The sequence below is a fragment of the Dromaius novaehollandiae genome, chromosome W (assembly GCF_036370855.1).
Source record: "Dromaius novaehollandiae isolate bDroNov1 chromosome W, bDroNov1.hap1, whole genome shotgun sequence".
Classification (NCBI taxonomy): Eukaryota; Metazoa; Chordata; class Aves; order Casuariiformes; family Dromaiidae; genus Dromaius; species Dromaius novaehollandiae.
This window is the reverse complement of record NC_088130.1, coordinates 43,906,442-43,927,929: the sequence shown is the minus strand read 5'-3', so window position 1 is coordinate 43,927,929 and position 21,488 is coordinate 43,906,442. Positions and strand designations below refer to the sequence as shown.

The 21,488-nt window shown below is 39.7% G+C and overlaps 2 protein-coding genes across 16 annotated transcripts in view; one reads left to right on the top strand and one right to left on the bottom strand.

Annotated features, from left to right (window-relative positions):
• LOC135323432 (DNA polymerase kappa-like) overlaps positions 1–13,081 on the bottom strand; it is a 37,248-nt gene extending 24,167 nt beyond the window's left edge. Inside the window, exons 1-4 of one of the 14 annotated variants that reach the window (XM_064500593.1) lie at positions 12,797–13,081; positions 8,516–8,603; positions 3,864–3,905; positions 2,351–2,506 (exon numbers count right to left, since the gene is read on the bottom strand). In XM_064500593.1, coding sequence (XP_064356663.1) covers positions 2,351–2,488 — 138 coding nt within the window. In that variant the 5' untranslated portion in view covers positions 2,489–2,506; positions 3,864–3,905; positions 8,516–8,603; positions 12,797–13,081. The other 13 variants (XM_064500596.1, XM_064500599.1, XM_064500600.1 and 10 more) reach the window with 13 other exon arrangements.
• Positions 13,082–13,201: 120 nt separating this feature from the next.
• The window catches only part of CERT1 (ceramide transporter 1), a 75,255-nt gene continuing 66,968 nt past the window's right edge, over positions 13,202–21,488 (top strand). For both annotated transcript variants that reach the window (XM_026106766.2, XM_026106765.2), the window contains exons 1-2: positions 13,202–13,691; positions 17,347–17,481. In XM_026106766.2, the coding sequence (XP_025962551.1) occupies positions 13,596–13,691; positions 17,347–17,481 (231 nt within the window). In that variant the 5' untranslated portion in view covers positions 13,202–13,595. The remainder of the gene's footprint in view (positions 13,692–17,346; positions 17,482–21,488) is intronic.

The following is a 21,488-nucleotide window of genomic DNA, read 5'->3' as shown; positions in this document are numbered from 1 at the left end:
AATTAAGCATTTTAATAAGAATCATTTAAAAATACTTAGAATGATCAAATTTAATCTTTAAATACAGACAACTTAAAACACTGTAAGGTTTTCTAATATTTTCGATTTTTATACAACTGAAACGAAAGAGACCAATGGTGCTTTTCATATGTCTTCTCAAATGACAAATTTAATATTCTTCCCTCTCAGATCCACTCAGAGTTTGGGAGACTATTCAGAAAACTTGTTATGCTTACAGAAAACAACTACTAATGGTAAATAAATGTCAAACTGTTCTTTGCATTATCCTCAAGATAGTGGGTATAAAACAAAATAATTGTTTCACCACATTTCCAAACAGTTGAATCCATATGGAAATAAACAATGACATCATAAAAGTCAAATCCACTTAGAATGCTGAATACTTTACTAACCATTTATTCTTGAAGGATAATGCAGAAATAGAAGCTACTTGGAAAAAGATAATAAGAAGCAAATGGGCATGAAAAAGCCCTCTCATCTGCAAGTTCGTAATTGCTTCTTCAAGAAAAGGAATGAATAAAAGGAGACAAAAGTAAAGTATACAAGGATGACAATGGCATAGAGAAGGTGTACTGTGACTTCCCTTCCTGACTTATAACAAAGAAAAGAGGGCATAGCCTGAAATGGAAAAGTAGAGAATTCAAAGCTGGGAAATAAATTTTTTTCACACATCATCTACTTAGCTTATAAGAGAAACAACTCTTGTAGGAAGAGGTAATATCTTTTCTTATGCCAGCTGATAAAAATGGAAAGTGGACAAATTTTCAGTTCAAAGTCTTTGACTACCAAACAATGGTACTGAGGCCAAAAATTTAGCAAGAACCAGGCATTTATATGAAAAGTAGAAATATCCACTTTTATGGTAATGATAAAAAGGATTAGTGGAAGGATTATAACACATCATGTCTCATTGCTTAGGGGAAACCTCTGATTAGAAGACATTAGGGCACGTTTTCTTTTGCTATCAGGCATGCATTTCATCTTTTCTCCCCCTTGCAAACAAATACCGCTTTTTGAGTCTGGTTGAAAGAAGTCAGTACTAAAGTGTTAGTGTGGCAATCAGCTCAATATTTAAGACTGTTACTAAGCTTTTTTTTTTTTTTTTTTTTTTTTTTTTAAAGTAACTCTTGCAGTATTTCATAGCTGCATAGTCGAAATGTTACAGGATCTTGTTGCAATACAGCCATGGGTAGCGTGTGTAGGTGTGATTCTGAAAGGACTGAAAACGGAATAAATTTTTTTAAAAAAACAGAGCTTCTTTTCAGACTTCTGGAGTTACCCTGGTGTTATTTTCTCTTGCTTTATTTCATATAAATATATTCTAACAGATAGAAGACTGTACATCTTCAGTTTTGAAAGCCCATCTTACACCTCATTCTGTCTCAAAACAGGAGATGAAACAGCAGCTGTTCTGCAAGAATAAATTCTCCAAATGCCATTATTAGGAATAGGTTTGACAAAGCACTAAGCTTTGAAGAAACAATGCACAAATGAGAAGAAACATCTGATTAATTAGTCTTGGTATCATACAAATATCATCAAAATAGTGAAAACACAAGCAAAAAAAAGTTTGCCATAGAACAACTGTTTGTAACACGATTTTTTTCTTCCCCATCAAAGTTTACCACGGAGTAATAGCAGTCAAGACAAGTAAATCACCTAGGGCCATAGTGACACCAAATGAAATACATATTTGTGCAAGGAAAAGTAAGAAAAACAAGAGGCAGCTCAAATAAAGTGTTATTGCCATACAGCTCTATGTGAAGACCCTCCAAGAATGAGTGAGAGGACTAATATTTTGATGCCTTGTGGATTTCTAGCCTCCTCTGTGGCTCCTTGGTACCAAAGCTACACCTTTCTGGGCACCTCTCCTTGAATGCCATGAGGGAAAAGACAAGACAGACAGTAAGCACACAGGAATTCTACTGGAAGAGTACTATAACCTTACCACTCAGGTTAAGGTGACAGACAGACATAGATCTGCTTCGCTGATTAAAGATGGGGTGGTCAAAAGGAATGGAAAGAGGCAAAGCAAGAGGCCTAAGGAAGCCTCAGCATGATGCAATGCTACATATTTACTGCCTCAGGTAATAAAGAGAGCATTTAAGGACCTATTCAGTTCACTTCTTCCATCAACCCGGTGGATGAAAACAATCTTGACATGGTACCCTAACCCACAGTCCCACTCCTTCCTCCCCAGACATTGATTTCTACTGAGAAGCTGCCCTCCTTTTGCACAGGTGAGGGAGAAAACTTGGGGAAGTAAAGTAGGCGGCCTTTTGACGCTGTATAACAGATAGAGCACTAGAAAAAAAGTAAACAAACCAACCTTGGTAGCCTCCATGATGATTTTATTGATTTTCTCTTTATCCAAACCTTGCATTCCAGCTTTGTTATCATTGAGGCCCATTCTGAGTAGAACCCCATCATTACAAGAGTTGTTATCCACTTTTTCTGTGTCGTCCATAGCACCTGAAAACAAGAACTGTTCAAAGACTTAGTACCTGCAAAAAGAACTTAAGTCATATACATTTTTTCCAAGTTTCAGTTGAACAATACAAAAACAATTTGTGGAATTCATCTGATGTATGTTATATGCATATACATATCACAAATATGAAGACTTGCATTTCTGTAAAGTGGCTGAGTTCCCACACTCCACCAAATAAAGCCACCTGTAACTCCATCGGTGTTTGGAGACAGTAAGATTTTGCTTCTTTAGTAAATTAAACATCCTCTTCTAAAAAATCCCTTACACAAATAACCGGGTCCTACCAGCTTCAGGTAAAGACCAGAACCTTACACATACACGAGATTTATGCCTACAGAGTATCTTGTAAGAAGAAGCACCATTGCCTTAGACACAAACTAATAACTGTTCACTAGACTATTACATAAAAAAGGATGTTTTCAAATTGCAGCAGACCATTGCTCATTTAGTCCTCACTCCTGTTTGAGACAAGCCATAGAATCTTTCTCAGTAATTTCTAGCTCAAATTCAAAATTTTTGTATGAGTTATAACTCATCTTTTAGAAAGAGATGGTTTCAATTAAAAGCTTTGTATAAAACTTTATTGTTTAATTCAGAGTTAAATTCCTGCATTCTTTTTTTTCCCCATGAATGCATATAGCCATGGTATCCAACCACTAGAACTTATCATGCATTTACCACTCAATTAGTGCCATCAGTAATTTCTTACACACGCAGGTACTTCTGATATGCAAACTTGTAACACTTCCCTTGCTCTTTATTTAAGTAAATAGCTGAACCCTTCCACAGTCTCTAATTACATGGTAAATTGTTTAGATATTACATTAATACTTAAATATATATACACACACACACAAATGTTATCCTCTGTAGCATGATCTTGCGATCTTATTTTTGCTGGGTTAGCACACAAGCAGGGTCCAAGTGTGACAACGGCACTTAACATGTATTTATTATTGAAAAAGCATACAGAGGGAGTTTCTTCCTACCCTGAGCTGCTGACTCAAACAATTTCAGCTTTAGTCTCAAGCAGGAAGCACATTTGCTCCTAAACTTCCCCTTTGAGCTGCTCCTTGCAACAGGAGCCCTTCCTGTTGGGAGCCACACCCTTGCAGGCACCTACAGCAGCTCTATTAAATACAACCATAAACTACGCAAATCTAAAGAGAGTGTTACAATTTATCTAGAAGGATATTTAAAATGCTGCTTTCTTGGTCCAGGAGTTAAATGGCACTCATTACCAACCAAGCTGAAGGATGTCATTAAGTATTTGTGCATTTAGAGTTGAATTTTTACTGTTAAAGAACGACACAGATGACTTTTTTAAACTAACAGTGGCAACATCACTTACCTGAAGATCTCCTTCTGAAACACACTAGCTAGTTGAAGTCACCTATTAAAGAAAGTCATGCTTTAAAAAAAAAAAAAGGACAAAAATATTCTAATTTTAATCCTACTCCATTACTTCCAATTATTACTCATGATGCCTTCAGAAGACGCAAGACCAATTATGTAATACTGTGTGTATCACCAGCCTGTTGCATTTCAAGGAACAGAAGGTACTTGAAGATGCAGAGACCAGAACTCTCTTCTTGACCCTTCAGCAGCACTTTAGCTACTGTAATGCCACCTGGTAATGAGAGTAGCTTCACAGCTCTGTGTGCATCTACCAAGACTATGATGACAAACATTTGCATAAATATTGCACTTACACTAGGACAATCTCTTACAGTTAAGATGCACTTTTACCAGAATGAGGCTGTTAGACTTCAATCAAAGAAAAAAGCACTGCATTCCACACATCAGCTCCATGTTTCATCCAAAGCTCATAAACACCTCCCATGTCAATTAGCTCCACAGTGATTACATTGTTACTGGTAATTTCTGGTAAGTAATGAGTATAATTCCCAATAAACACTTTCCTCAGGGTAAATGCCCTCAGATCCTCCACTATTCTCCTTCACTCTTTTATCACTTATTCCCTCCAAGAAGCTGGCATAAAGACGAGATTATTGCTTCCATTAGTTACCATTCCAGTCTCTGCAACTTTTTTTTATGCTGCTTCATATTCCGAAAAAAGTATCTTTATCCCTAAGATATACAGATCTTCCCCTTCCTCATTCAGATCACTCTTAAAGGTGTTTTTTTGTTTTTTGTTCTGTTCTTTTTTTTTTGCACAAGGGCTTCAAATGTTAATTTATATTGCTCAAATGCCTTCTCTATCATACTGTTATATAACCTGTGAGAAAAATGACCACAATAATAACAGTGATGAAAAAAATAACTGTCTTTAAAATGTCACATTAATGCCTGTTTCCTAAGGTGCTCTAACTTTGCGCTTCTTGTGCAAAAACAGAATACACTGCTAGTACTGAATAATAGTGTATAAATATTAATTAATAGGTTAACTGGAATGGAGAAAAGATCATTTACTTGGGGACATGGTGTTAGTTCTCCACCAAAGATCAAAGGTGTACTTAAGAGAAAAGATTTATAACAATGACAATTTTCAATTGCTTAAGGAAAAGAAAACCTGAAGATACTCCAAGTTTTTAGAATGATGTCTGAAAAAATATTTAAAATATTTAAGTGAATCGTAGAAGCTACAGTAATACAACAGGTACACCACTGTCAGATAAAACCACTGGATCATCTGCCATCGATAAAATGAAAACGGAAATATTTAAGGAAACACAGGAGAAACAATTTGAAACGCTATGCAAAATGTGAACAAAACACCAGCATAAAAACTGGCAAGGGTGAGTATTAATGGTTTTAATGCAAAGTTAAGCTAGGGCAAACATTTAGCTTGCAGCAACATGATCTTATTAAAGTTTTGCCTAAAACAACTTGAAAAGGGGGGTAAAGGTTTATAATGTGATGAAACACTAACTCAGAACAGTCTAGGCAAAGAGTGACATATTATTGGCATGCTGTCACCTCAAGACTCTGCTGCAAGACTGAACTGTTTCCTCTAATTCAGGACATGTTAAATCTCTCAGTGTCACACTGAGTAAGTAGGGTATGAAATCAGGGAAGTCTGTGAAGGCAGTCTACAATTAAACACGATCCTATTATTCCTTTGATCTGGGGATGGGAGAAGGTAGCAGGAGCATCACCTGTAAATGGAGGAGGTAACTTTCAAATTGCTACTGAAAGAACTTCTAGAGATAAAGAGGAAGAGTTGATGGCAATTAATGGAAAAAAAAATAGTGGAGAGGAATCACGGGATTCACTGTATAGCAAGCTTTGTTAGTAACCTGAGATCTATACAAAGGTAGGAGACCCCCAACAAAACCCTGATCAAGCTCTTCTAGGAGCAAGCACAGAAACCGAACTGAATTAATCACAGTTATATACGATACGAAAGTGTCCGAGACGCTTTCATAGAGTCGCAGTGGAAATGTCACGAGACTGAAACAAGATTAAAATCAAGAGCGACAATTTAATTTGAAGTGCCCCCACCTTTATTCAAAAATCAACATCTTTTTGGACGGTTGACTCAACTAGCCACGCCTCCAGCCTATCTTCACTAAAAATCCAGCAATTCCAGCATCAGAAACAGTGTGTTGTGTGAAAAGTTAAATGTTTTTATCCTATTATGTAAAAATACTAATACATGAGAAAAAGAAAGGCCAAAAATATTTCTAAGAATATTCAGTTTGGTGGACACAGTGCTATTAGCAAAGTAATACCACTTTTAAAGTCTGTTAACAGTTTGCCTTTTATTGACAGTGTAACAGCTTGCTAAAGAGAAATAGGAGGACCGGAAAATGACACCAATATGGAAAACCTTGGAAGAGAATTTACTTATACACTGAATGATGATTTGATGCATGTGAATTGTGTACCAGTCCCCATAAAGGAAAACAAATTCTGTCATCTTTGCCATCAGATGCTTATGCCAGTAAAAGAAATAGAGTGAGATGCAAATAAGTTACTAAGATATACCACTTCTGACCTCCTCTTCTCAAAAGCAGAAGGTAAGAATCAAGCAGTATACTGCAGACAAGTAAGGAACCATTTTTTATATCTAGATTGCCAAAGTGAGTCTTCAGAGTATGTAAAAAATACTGATATTGGAAATAGCAACACAATTATTTCAAGCATTCTTTCTATATGTTTTTTAAGAATTATTTTTAGGAGGCTACAGCAAGGATTGCAATCAAATGGTTCCTTCAATTTCTGTATAAAAGCCACTCATGACATTTAATCAAAGTCTGGTACCTCATTTTATTACAGTGTGAGCCTGAAATAAACTTCCTATTTTCTCCAAAATAAAATCTATTTTGAACATTCTTTTATCTTAGCTCTTCCAGAATGTTTATTTTAGTAAGAACAAAGCAAAATTGTAAGAGCTACCTCACATAGAAATGTTGAAAACAGGTGAAAGGATAACTTCAGTAATCCAGTCATTAGGTAGGTCACACCAGAAAAAAGGAAATGTTATAATTAATTTCAGTGACAAGGCCAAAATGTTAGTAAGAGCTGTGTAAATGCACTGAAAACACAACAGACAATTAACTTAGATGAAGGACTTACTTCATCCAGTTTTGACCATAAAGAATCACTTCGCAAGCTTTTGGCTAAAATCACTATGTTACATGGGCCTCTGAAGTTAGTACTACACGAAAAGCATCAATGGGAAGAAGAAAAAAAAAAAAAAAATCCCCAAATTTCCTTTGAGATATGAATGTACACCTGAGACTTCTGACTTTTTTTCATGAAAAAAACCCACAAATGACCTATTATCAAATACTACTAAAATTTAGGGCACTCAGTGGGAAAACATCTTCCATGTTGTACTTAAAAAGACGTCTTAGGTAATTTTAAATAATCACATTTGTACAGAGCATGGCGTGAGGAAAATCAAACTTCTTGAGCACTTCCTGAATTCAGAAAGCCTCAGAAGTCAACTACGAGTGAAATACCTAGTTATAACACATTTTGGTAAGACTGTTAATTCAGCAGTTTAAGACTCAAAATGATTTCAGTTACTTCAAGAAATACATTTGTCATAAGACTTTGCTGTGCCCCCATCTCACCATAATACACATTTACATCAACCGAAAAACTCATAGGCCAAGACAAGCAACATGAATGAAAGCAAGCAAGCTGGGTGGGTACCTCTCCCTAGTGTGAATGTTACAAAAAACATCACTGATAACCACCTTTTGTAGTTACTTGCTTTTGCACTGAGATGAAACTAAAGTTTATTGCTGTAAGCAGCTTCCTCTACTAAATAAAACAAACTAATGATACAGATACCCTTAAGCACGAACAGTCACTATTCTAGATCTCAGAGAGGAAAATTTGTATTCATCCATTTGCCAAAATTTCAGTCTATATAAATGTAAAATATAAAACATACTGCAAAGAAATGGTGTAGGAAATCATATACATACTGAATCAAAGGACAAGCGATCAAGACCTCTTTTTATTTTTTATTTTTTTAATCCTGACAATTGTTTTGACAAGAGCTGTGGAAAAGGGTTAAGCTCCAGCACAAGTGAATGCGGATATTCTTGGAAGTGAGAATGACTTGTACCAAAGAAAATCCTCCATAAGCAAATCTGAAGTATGTTCTGTATCTACTGCATCACTTTTTGCCACATACGGAAGAATACCTGAAGAATACAGAATTGAAGGAAAAATGCAGAACAAACAGGCCAAGCAGACTGCTTCAAGGGTAACTCTCAATCCCAGCCCTTCAAGTGACTCCCTTGCACTGGGAATCATTTTAGCCAGGCCACCTCAAAACAGGCCTCTGGGTACTACTGAAAGAATACTGTAATAAATAAAACAGACTATACCAAACTTTCCCAGTAAGAGCACATTGTTAACATGCACCACTTCATTTTTGCTCGCACCGCTAATTAAGATTGAACTGGTTGCCACAAAAGTAGTCTTCTTATTCCACTCACTCTACGGAACTATATTAATCTAGGCTGTGCATGTAACTTTGCAGCACCATCACTGAAGAATTAAATCCCAGCGACCTACCTTGGCATAGGAATTAATCCATCAATAGAGCTGGGCCATCTGAACCATGGTTTTCTCCCACAGATGCATTGCTTTCTCTCTTTAATTCCTAAGGCAAGAACAAACATACATTTCCTAACAGTTTTCATTCAACAAATTAGGAAAATTCAACCCTACCAAAATATTTTGAACATCTCCGATATTTAAAAGGGTACACTACAGTATTACATTTGATTTCGTAATACTTAATTTATCCATTATTTGCCTAAGTTTTTTATCCCAACACAGTAAAACTATGTCACATACTTTCCTTCAAGAAGTGCACCTGTCTCTTCTGAGTACTCATCCGGCAAAGAGCATTAAGGTTGACGGGCTCAAATTTAACAAACTCTTTAACTCTTCTTTCCTTGTAAAAACATGTTCCTTTGATAATGATGTCAGCTGCTATACAATCTCTGCTTCTCAGCAGGATAAACCACCAACAAAGACAGACACGTGCAAGCAGGCACATTAAACCGTCCTTCTGAACTATCTGTTCAGTTCTTTTCAGCCACAGGGGGTTTGATATTTATTAGAGCCTTGGTTCCTGAGTAGCCCTGAGAAGCAGACTCCTGTCAGTTTTAATCCTGTAGCAAGTTACAGGAATAGAGCTGGCAGGAGGAACTGCCCAACAGTGCAATTAGCATGTAAACATCCATAATGTTAACCACCTAGGTTCCCCGCTGGAACATTCAAAAAACTGCTACTGTTTTACTACTCACTCTCTGGCTCTGTAATACAATTTCAGTTCTCTAGAATTCAGAATCTGCTAAGAAGGATTTAAGTATTTTTATAATTGTAAACAGCAAAGGTACATGATGCAGCAATGATACTGAACAGGAAACTGGGCCAGAATTCAGAGAAGTGAAAATTTTGAGTGTCCAAGCTAACACAACTGAATGGAACTATTTTACAAATAGCAATTGACTCAGCATTTTATAAAAACTCAGACCCCATTCAAGTATCTAGAGTCAGCCTTCAGAAAACAGAGCCCCTAGAAACATATCTTCTCTGAAATCATTGGCTTCCAGATGTAATAAAATATAGTTTAAGCCTTTTAAAAATAAATGATTCACACTGCAAAGCAAACAGATAAAGACTGCTTCCGACAATGACAAAAATGAAGATAAAAAAACCAATTCTGGGCTCTTCATTAAAGTATTTGAATTATTCTTATCTATGAAGAGCTAAATGAAATACCCAGACTATCCATCCCCGATTAATTTTCAACATGCAAGATGTGCTACAATTCTGTTATAAATCCTGTTTTCAGTGCTGTGTAGCTTTGTCTAAAAAATTTATCTGACTTTAAAATTTCAACATTTATTCCAAGGGCAAAGAATTTGGTGAGTATCTTTTCCTGTCTAAATTATTATTCAGCCTTTTACAAGATCTTTTAAACTGAAAAAGATTTATCTTGGTTTCTAACCAAGATTTTCTACAAGAATTCCTGTTATACATTATGTCTCAGAGCCTATTAGCTGACACGGTGTTGTAGAAACAAAACTCCTTCAAGAACCACCTTAAGAAAAACAGTTTTAAATGTAAGAAGAAATGTAACTGTAGAAGCACGTACACACTAAAAAACGATACACACACTAGTGATCAATGTGTTTTAACATACAATGAACACCACAACTTAACTTCAAAGCTATATATCACTTGTGTTAATACAAGGAATCACAGAAGGAAGGCAGTCAATAGCAAGAGAAGGAACAGCTACAGTAATAGCGGAAATAAGAGGTAGAAAACCAGTACAGAAAAAAGATCAGGTATTTAGGAAGTTAGTCACTTTTACACTTATGGTTGACATCTTCAGAAGTAAAACTACAACAAGCATTTTTACAATAGCATTCGTCCGCTATTCAAACAAAAGCAATGACTGTTTCCAGTTGCAATAATTTATAAACTCCTTATGACCTCTATTTAAGACACTAACAGGAGTAAAAATTAAGTTCTGGAGCTCCCAAAGAAAGGAGGAACACAGCAACAAAATAAAGGTCTAGTGGAAAAGACATAGAAGGAGGTAGAGTGGAGCAAGTGGTCTACAATAGCACCTCAGTTTGGATAAGTAGCATGCTTTTGAGGCGAATCTCCTGATTACTTTCATTTACCATGGTATTGGTTTGCATCAAGGACTGGTCTTGAAGTGTGCAAATCTGATTCCTTTCAAACTAACCTAAACCGAACGATGAGCTTTTGGAGCACAACTGGTGCATTCCAGTTGCTAACAGAGATTCTATCCACAGGACCAAACTAGAGCTACTCCAAAGTAAAACCTCTTAAAACGTATATAGGATGAACTTCAGGCCCTCAGTCTTTTCTTCTAGAAATCTGCTCCTACTGCACCACGCCACTTGCTATTGAAGACATGGCCTTAACAAAAGACTAGTTTTACATAAAAAGGAGGATCACAACATTAGAAAGAAGAGTTAATACATTTCAGGTATTCATAATTTCAATGCATCTGTCTAAAAGGAACATAAGATGGTAACACCATAGGGAAAAGGTGACATTAGGAGGATGTGGCAGATGCAAAAATATATTAGCTAGAACAGAGGAAGTTTTACATGAAAAGCTGGAAAGGCAAACATCTAGCCATCGAACCTCAAAGTTCTGGTTGGAAAATGTTTGCTAGACTTAATCATTAAAAATACATATTCTCTTGGACAAGGATGAATCTGTAAAGTAACCTGAAAGAATGTCTACTCTTGGATTTTTAGTTTCTAATGTCTATTTGAGTCAATCTATATTCTACAGGGGAAAAAAAGAGCTACTGCTGGAATGAAAGGGACAGTCCCCAACTGAAAGTATGAGAGTGCATGGTTATGTGAGTACACCACAGCACCACTGCCAACAAGCTTTGCTCAGACATGTCTCTTCACTTTCTGCTGTCAGAGTAGAGAAAGAAGTTCATTCTGAGTCCGTTATAGAAAACACAACCACCTTTCAAGGTGAAGTCACTTAACTACATGAACGAGTTGGAGAGAACTATAGATTCTTCTTATATATATATAAATATATACAAAATTCAACTACCCATCTTAGTTAATAGATGCAATACATTGCAACAAACAAGAAAAAAATCTTTGTTTCTGTCCAAACAGCTAGTGAATCAAACAAGTTTCTCAACAACTTTTTTATATATCAGAATCCTCAAAACCAGCATCCACAATCGACTTGCATAAAAATGTTTCTGTGCGTTCCAGTGATTACACAAGTGTTAACACTTCTATGGCTCTCCATTAATTCTCGCTATTTATGACAATGATGTTGCTTTACCATCCACTCTCAGTACTGCAGATTTACATTCATTGCAAGTATCTTTATATTGAAGACTTTGAGATGGTACTTATACTATCTTACATAGCAGTCACATATGTGGAGAACGCATATAAATAATAATGTTAACAGCCCTTTCAAAAAAATAACAACTCCTCAATGGAAACTTTCAAGCAACATAGTCTAGCAAAACTATACAACGATTTGCCACAAGGAAGAGGCCAGAGAAAATACAATTTTGCAGTGTTGCCCTTAAGGTATAACCAGGACTATATATGAAGCTTCCTCACCCAAAACTAATTTTTAACATGAATTTTTCAAGAAATCATGAGAAAGGTGATGAGCTAGCACAAATCTTAAGCCCTTTCCAAATCACTACATCTATTCCTCAATTGCAAAAATGGTAACTTTCAACTGTCTTTTTTGTTGTTGTTGCTTTTCGCAAATATTTCTCTGCTGAGGATATATAGCTCATACGCATTTCTGAAGAAAAAAAGTTGTTTTCATTTTATTCCCTGAACTGCTAAAACATTACACAAACAAAACCCCAGGTCGCTCCTAAGCCCTGCAGGGCAAGCTTCTGACCGCCGCCTTTTACCCTGCTCACAGCATACCCTTAGACAGAACCGCTAAAGCAAAGCTCAGGGCCGCGGCGCAGAGGCGCGCTGGCAGCCCAACCCGGTTCCGGCAGGCTGCGGGACTTCGCCCCAACCTCCGAGCGGTAGAAAAAGACAGACAGAAAAAAAGAAAGAAAAGAAAGGCGCGACGGGGCCGGCCCCAGCAGCCTGCCCTCCTCACGCCCGCGGAGGGCCCCGCGCAGCCGGGGCGCAGGCGGCCAGCAGAGCCCCATTACCTGCGGCGGGACGGGCACAGGCCCGGCTCTGCCCTGCGCCAGTGCCGGCAGCGCCCCCCGCCCCTTCCTGCGGCCTCCGCGCGCCTCCTCAGCCACCATGTTAGTTACGGGAAAGGCTAGGCACTCACCACCAACACCCGCAACTTCGGGCGCGAAAGAAGTCGTTTCTCCCCCTCACGGCCAATGCCCACACCAGAGAGCGAGTAAGGCCAGGGAGACGCTTCACTTCACCCAAAAAGGAAAAAAAAGTCAGCCCGAACAGCCCCACTACCCACACTGGGAATTTCCCACCTCATCAGACTACGAAGGGGAAAAAAATACCCGTTGCGTTACAGTGAAGACGGCACCAAGATGGCGGCCGCCGGCAGAGACGCTAGCGACGCTGCATACTACATCTCCCAGTACGTAGCGCTCAGCGAGAGCCAAAAACTACCTTTCCCAAGATGCAACGGCGGCCGGGCCTGCGGCTTCCTCGGGCAGACTACGACTCCCAGCAGGCGACGCGCGGCCCGCCAACAGGGCCTGGGAGGACGGGCGAGGGGCGGGGCCGGTGAGCAGTGGTACAGCGCACTCATCTCGCGTAAGATGGCGCCGGCAGCAGCGGCGGAGCGCTGAGTGAAGCGAGCGGCAGACGGACGCGCGCTCGCCCCTCCCCCCCCCAACTGCCACCTCTATGTTGTGGCTTTCGCTGCGGGCCGGGGCCGCGGTGCTGCAGTGAGGGGGGAGCCCGAGGCGCGGGGCCTCGCCGCCGGTGGCTCGTTGGCGGGGCGGGCTCGGGCCGGTGCCGCCGCGGAGCGGTGCCGCTCAGGTAGCCGCGGGTCCCCCTCCCCCCCGCCGCCGTCCCCTCGGCAGGAGGAGGCTGAGGCTGCCGTGGGCGGGGGCCGCGCGGCGTTTCCCTGCTCGGCGGTGGCTGCGGCTCGGCTCCCCATGTCGGACAACCAGAGCTGGAACTCCTCCGGCTCCGAGGAGGATCCCGAGACCGAGCTCGGGCTGCCTGTTGAGCTCTGCGGGGTGCTCAGCAAGGTAAGGCGCCCCCTCCCGCGGCCGCTCCCCCCGGCCGCCTCCCCCGTTTCCCCGGCGGGCTCGGCCGGCGCAGCGCTGTCAGCGCGGCCCCCTGCGCGCCCCGCGGATCGCGCCGCGCGTCCCGCCGCCCTTCCCTGCTGCCGCCCGAGGGGCCCGGCGCCGGCCGCCTGACAGCGGAGCCCGCCGGCGACACGCTCCGGCGGCCGAGCGGCCGCTGCCTGGGGCGGAGGCACCGGCTGCCGCCTCAGCGCCGGGCCCGGCAGCCCGCCGCCGCCGCGGAGGCGGGAGGAAGCCCTTCCTCGGGGCGAGCGGGGGCCGCCCCCTCCCCCGCTGCCCGCCGGGTGCTTCGGCAGAGCCGCCCCGAGCCGGGGCGGGGGGGTCCGGCGGGGGCGCTTCTTCCTCCATTCATCAGGTCCCGGCTCGGCGAGCGGCGCCGCCCGGGCGGGGAGCGGAGCGGGGCGACGGCCGCAGCCTGCGCGCGGCTCCGGGACGGGACGGGCTGCTGCGGGCGGGCCCCGCGCACCGGCGCGGGAGTGGCACAACCTTTAGTCCGGGTGTCCGCGCCGTAAAACGCCCCGCGGCGAGAGCGCTGGGGGGGGGTGGGGGGGGAGGAAAATGGCACTCGTGTCTGCTCGTTTCCCTCTCCAAAAAAGTGCATGCTACTGAATGGCTCCCCCCCCCCCCTTTTTATCACTGAAAATGAGATGACTTGCAAGTATGTCTTAGGTGAGATTGGGAAATTTTATTTTTAGCACTACTTTAAAGGTAACTGCATAATTAATTTTGGAAGCAGAAATACATATATACATACACACATATATAACAGCAAGTCACTTCAGAATAATCTTGAAACGTCTTTAGAGTTAAAGCACTATGTTTTGAATTTCTTTCCTGTGCTACATCATAAGGATGGGCATAAGCCAGTGTAGAATGCACAGGTCATGGGATACTGAGATCATGAGCAGGCCCTGCGTACTAAGAAAACAGTTGTGCTGGAGCCAGTACTCAGATTTTTGTGAGGGACTCTGAACTCTTTCCAATTTGAAAATGTTTCTGAGCCCAGAGATGGGAGGAATGCTGAGGAGAAAAGAAGGGCTTGGCTCTCATCTGTGAGATCTTGTCGTCTGATATTGGATGGGGGAGGGAGAGCATGTGAGAGGGACATGAGATGTTGCAGCAGTTGAAATGTGATGTTTTGGTTCATTAGTGTAGTTTTATTGTTAGTTTTTCTTTCTTTTGCCAAGTTTTCCTCTGACTACATGACTCTCATCATTAGAAATTTTGATATTTGTAGGACATGATTCATTTTTATGTTGGCAAATTAAATACTGTATAAATCTGGGTGCTGTTTCTTATAGGAGTAGCAGGTGAAGTCATGGCTTCTTCTGAAGATCCATAGCTTATTATGAAGCTACATATATGCAGACTCCACATTTTTCTAGATGGTTTTGCTGAGTGTAGCTGAGGCTGCTTTTCCTGTGAGAATGCAGGGGCTGTAATCTGAAGAGTCAAGTATGATGAAACCTGTTGCAGTGAAAGTTCTTGAGGGCTAATTTTGCCCTCAATGCCAGTCAATGCCTCAGTAATACCTGAGACAGGTAAGGTAGTGTACCAAACTTATTACTATGCAAATATTTTATTTTTAAAACCTTACTGTGTATAATTAAATTCAGAATCAATAAGAGTGGTCTGCAATTCCTTGATTGCATAGTAGTGTTTCAACTGTTCCGGCCTTCGGTAAAGAAGGAGGCTCTGAAGAAAAGGGAATAATTTGGTAAGAGAAGCTTATTAAAAGCATGTCTTACTGGTCTGTTAAGACATTTTGGAATTCTAGGCTTTTTTCCATTTTATTTATTGCTTACAATTTTAAGGTAGATACAAACTAAGAACTTCGATATGGAACCATCCGTTCTTGATGCACAAGTATCTAGATGCTTGAACTAGTGGTCTTTAGTTTTCCCCAACCTTTTTTTTCCACCCAATGTACTTTAAGGATTCTTGTAACCCAGGACATCTTTTGGTTGCAACAGCGAATTTTGATTGCAACAGCAAATGCAAGATTCTGACTGCTATATTTGCCACACTTAACTGTGTCAAAGGAGGAACTTGTTCTTTTGTCCAAGATAACACTGGACTTTGCATTTCCAATCAGTGAGCAGTAGGGAATGTGACAGAAGGGAAAAGAGGAAGGCAGAAACAGTGTACCTCCATGACAGTTTGTTACTGGTACATGTACTGGTTACATATACCAGCACAGGTGAGGCTTTATTTAATAAATATTGAAGTTGGCAATTTGATATATTTAAGAGATCATCAAATGCTTTACATCTTAGGACAGCAAATCTAGGCCTTATCTATGCTTGGATATTGTTAGAAATTTCTCAGCTAATAGTGTTTACTTTTCCTTCTTATCTTGTAGACCTCTTGTTCTGAACAGAGCCAGTGCTCAGCTATAGGATATGCATAGACTAATATATGTGCTGTAATGTAGAAGCTAGCCTATTAGCCCACTTTCTTATTCTTTTCCATATATGCATTACAAAATGGTGAATGATAGCTTGGATTACACATTAAAAAGAGACATTTTATAACTCTCATGTGTGTGTCTTGTCAAATAGCTGTTGTCATGATCAAGGAAATGCTTAAATGATAAAATTGTTCTGAATGCTTTTTTCATTTTTCCCACTGTTATCTAATTTATAATTCTTGCACTGTAAATAGTTGAAGACCAAATGCCAATCTGTAGACAGAGTTGCATGGGACAGATGTGTTGTGTCAGTGTTATGATTCTACAAAGTGCAGTTCAAATGTCATTGGCAAGATGCTGCAGACTTAAGAGGCTGATAGTCAGAACTTCATAAGTCACTTCTGACCAGGTCTTTGTGTGATGAATCTAGGATTTTTTTTTACTGGGATATCAATTTAATTCCATGTATGGAATCTCTAGAAAAATCTCAATAACAAGAGGATGATGGGGCATCTGCTGATAAGCAAGTATCTTAATGAGAAAGTGGCTATGGAATTGAAACCTAAAGCAACATTTGTGTTTCCAATATCCATAGTCTCAGTCTCTGAGCAATATAAAAATGACTTAAGATCTAGAGTAATCAGTTCTTTAATAGTTATATACTGTACTTGATGAAATAATGGCAAGTGTATATGTATATGAAGAGAACTAGATAATCAAGTAAGATCTTTTTTTAGAAGTGATCTTTTAATAAAAAAAACCCACACTATTTAGTGTTCTGCTTTAAATTTAGCTTGTGTAATTCCCGATTCTAAATCAGAAGACTAAAACTCAACTCATCGATGAATGTTTAATTTCTTCCATGCACATACTTTTTGTCATCGGTACGTTTAACACCTCTCTTTCAGCTGGCCTTGGCACCACAGCTGCAGTGAAGAGATCTGTTTTCTTATTGTTGGTTTGAAGCAATGCTGTTTTTTATAACCTGATTTTAATAAGTGGTTTGCAAAAGTGATTTTAAGAGCTGTGGGCAGGACAGCAATGAAGTTCTCAATTGGGAAGAACTTTCAAAAATGGCTGCTTTTTTTTTTTTTTCTTGGTACTTGAAAGCTTGAGAAATATCAATAAAACTGTTTTTGTCATTATTTTTCTATTAGCTGACCTCTCAATTTCTTTTCTTTTTTGCAGTGGACCAACTACATTCATGGGTGGCAGGATCGATGGGTAGTTCTGAAAAGCAACACACTCAGTTATTACAAGTCTGAAGATGAAACAGAGTATGGCTGCAGAGGCTCTATCTGCCTGAGCAAGGCTGTGATTACAGTAAGCACTATTTCAGAATTGCCATCTTTTCATTTTTCAGGGTGTTAGGTATTTTTAGCCAACTTCTAGTGAAAGCAAATATGGGTATGGTGAATTAGTTTTATTATGTCTTGTAATATTAAATTAGTGGTATCAGTGCAACACTGGAGCAGGGCAAGGAGTTCCCAATAAGAAAACAACTGTCTCAATTTGTAGCTACAGTAAATAATCTTTCATCTCTGCTACACTAGAGGTTTCTACAGGGAGGAGTAGTTTTCCTGGGGTCAGCCTAAGACCATGCGATGAATTCCTAAAGGAGGTAGCATCTACCACAGTCCTTACTACTCTTTCTAGTGCAAAGTATGTTTGTTTGACCGTACTTTGTGTAACACAAGCCTATAGAATGTTTCCAGAGAAAATGCTCTACCACATGCTTCCTCCTCAGAACAAAAAAAAGTGTCATGTGCGTTGCTCTTCTTGCCTAATGGTAGATCCAAAACTATGCTAGTAAGAATAAAGAGCCTACGTATAAATGAAATCCATGTTAATGTTATTTTGAGCTAAGAAGTCAGCCTTAAGTCTAATTAGCTGGACTCTTATGTAGCATGTAAGTGTACAAAAACAATAATATTTAATCTTACTATTTGTTAATCCACCAAATGTGTTTATTCTAACTGAACTGAGGATGACAAATGAGAAGACTTCTCTCCTTATTTACTATGTTTAGCTCACAATAGTGTTATTAAAGCACACTGATTTGAAAAAAATGTGATTGGATTAATTACAACATTTTGGAAAATTGATTGCAAAGGTAAAGCAGATTTCTACATTTAGGTGTCTGTCAGCTATTGCACTCATATAGAAATTTAAACAAAATGAAGCAATTTGTTTTAAGCTCTTTTAAAAAAACTGTTCAAACTTTTTAAACTCACTCCAGATTTGACTTATTTCGGACTATGTGGTGCACAACAATGGGCTCTAAAGTGCTCATTTAAATTTACTCCTGGCAGTCTGCAGTAGCAGCCTATGATCAAGCATTACAAAAGGATCTCTCATTCACTAGTGAGAGGCTTAATATTCTGGTGAATGAGAGACAGGAAGATGAAGATGAGGAGGTAAGCCCAGGAAGGTCTTGAAGTATGCTGTAGAGCAGCTTGAATTCCTATTTTGGGGGTGGAGAGAAAGATAGTAGTAATGCTGACATTGCTGCTGGAATGTTTTGGTATGTTGCCTTTCGTGAAGGGAAGTTGCAGTGCCTCTTATCTTCTGTCTAGGAAGTCTGTAATGCTGAAACTTCTTACAGATTGCTTTCTCTTCTCTCCTCTGGCACTTGTTACATCTGGTAACTTGGACTTGAATTGTTGCCTTTTTTTCACTCTCCACTTCTTGAGCTTCTTAAATACATTGAGGAAGACAATAAGGTGCTGGGGAAAGAAGAGAAAGTATGCACCATTCTATAAGTGAAGTTGATATTCCAGTGCAGTTTTCTTTCAGGATCATGGGTTAGAGCTGTATTTGACTGTTCAGTTGCTTGATGGTAGTTACAAAAGGCATCTCTGAAACCTGGTAAACTTTGTTTATTATCCCTAGTTGCAGTTGACAAAGTGATTGTTGCATAAGTACTACAGATTCAGGTAGACTATTGGATCATTTGATGTTTCTTTAGGATTTGGCAACTCACCTTTGAAACTGCCAAGAGTTTTTATCACTTATTTTTCAGATGTCATTCTTTTATGCCAGAGCTTCGGAATGAATGCTTCTGGTTCGGTAGCTGTTTGGTAGCCAATTGATGAATAGTTCTTTTCTGTTTGTTCTTAACCTACTACTTTTTCAACAGAAAATGAATTCCAATCAAACATTGTAAATATTCATCCATCTTGCATTCTTCCTGAGGCAGATAGTTAATCTTTACTTTGATGTCCTTTTTATGCCTCAGTAGCTGGATAATGCATTTAAACATATAGGAAAACATGAAAAGCTGATGAAATAAACGTTGAGAAGAGTAACAGCTTACTCTTTACTGTACATGTCCATGATTACTTTGGAAGAGAGGGGAAGTCATGTTTCTTATTGAGTTAATGTTCAGTAGCACTGAACTGATGTGGTTGAGATCTTCATCATGAATATTTTTCTAAGGCTTGTATTACACTTCAAGTTTTTTTTTGATCTTGCTGATCCAGTCAGGTGTGGTTAAGTAACTGTCTCTTAACCTGGTCTATTAAAAGGAGCTTTCCTTTAGCACAAAGCAGGACATATGCAGTTTGGGATGGTATTGATGGCTGTAATGTTTCCTTAGGGGATTAGATTCTCATGAAGCTTTCCGTTAGGCAGCAATATTAGGTATACATACGTGTTTAGTTTCAACTAAGGACATAATGATTTCCTGTAAATACTTAATGTTACTAATACAGAATACCCCCTTTTTATTGATATTTAGGCATAAATTTAGAAAGCTGCTGTCACTGAGTAGTCTAACTGTACTGCCAGCCTGAAGATCAGGCTGAATACGTCATAGTATTAACTGTGAGACATGAATATTGTATTAAGAATGCCCCAGTCCCTTCTGATCTTGTTTTATCATTCCCTACTATATTGGGCATAGATTGATAGGTAATTCTACAAGATATTTTATAGGAAGACACTCCTCTCCCCGCTCTTTGTTAGAGGGGAGACTTGTTAAATTAGCTTATTAAAATAGCTTCTTCACATATCTCAAATGTAGGATCACAATGTCATCCCTCCAAAACTATTAGGTTCCTGTGAAAATAGTCTTTAATTGGATGGAAAATATGGGATTTGGGCTACTCTCTCTGTTAACCACTGGGACTAAAAGGAGTTGATTTCTTGGGATAGAGGAATAAAGGATGAATACTGATTGTATACTCCCTGGATTACATCAAGTAATAAAATGTCAAGACCTGGCCATTTATCAATTAAGTTGTGAAGGAGTACAGTGAAAGTCAGTAGGTGATGCTGACTCACTCACTTTTAGCCAGACAAGGAAAACACCTAGAACAAAGCTTAACAGATTTGTTTGAGGCATGAGCTCTGAGTTAAGAGCTCTGCTACATGGGTAAGGCATGTGAAGAAATCATGAGTGTTATAAATACTTAGTATATATACAGATTTAAGCTTTGTTCTATTACTGTAGCCTGAGCATCATAACTTACTGCTGTAGTTGACTAAAAAGTACTGGCTGGCTTTGTCTAAGATATCCTTCATTACCATCAAGGTTTGTGGAAAATTAGGCTTTCAACAGGGACTTGTATATACATGGTTAGAAATGAGTGTTGATGGCAGTCCAGCAGCAGTGGATCCATGGGATTCAGCTTTGGAACAGGAAGGTCTAGGATCTATCACTAAAAGACCACACACAGAGATGCTTTGTGGAGGTTGGAAGTCTGCCTTTCTCCAGTTTCCAGTGAAAACTGGCCTTTCAGCTTGTACTGTCTTTGCTCTGGTTACTCGCTCTGATGCAATAGTGTCATCACTGCTTTAACCTATGGAGTGACGTGATCTATCAAGAAGTAAGATTGTATGCATAGAATAATTCAGGCTGAAAGAGACCCTGAGAGGTCATCTGCTGTAAGTCCTTCCCTGCCTCCCCTGCACCCGCCCACCCACCTCCACACTCATAGGGAGGGCTGCAGTAACTTAATCCTAGTGGGAATTTGTATTAATAGACTTTTCAAACCTGTTTACGAACTCTTAACAATAAAGTATTTATCTCGTGAGTTCTAGGTTTGGCTGTGTTTGGAAAGTGCTTAGAGAAATGTCATGCTTGAGAATTTTAAAAATCTTTAAATTCAGCCGTGTGTGCACTTTGTATTTGTTGTCACTAGAGGTGACTCTAGAAGAGGAGTTTGAAAAGTTTGTGTTCCAACTTATATTTGAGCTTTCCTTTAGATAGGATTCATATCTAACATACTACCATGCTGTTTTAATCCAGTGATTCATCTTCATTTTGATTTTTGTATACCAGGTATAGAAAATTTTAATTTCTAATTTGGTAGATGAAACAAGATTTG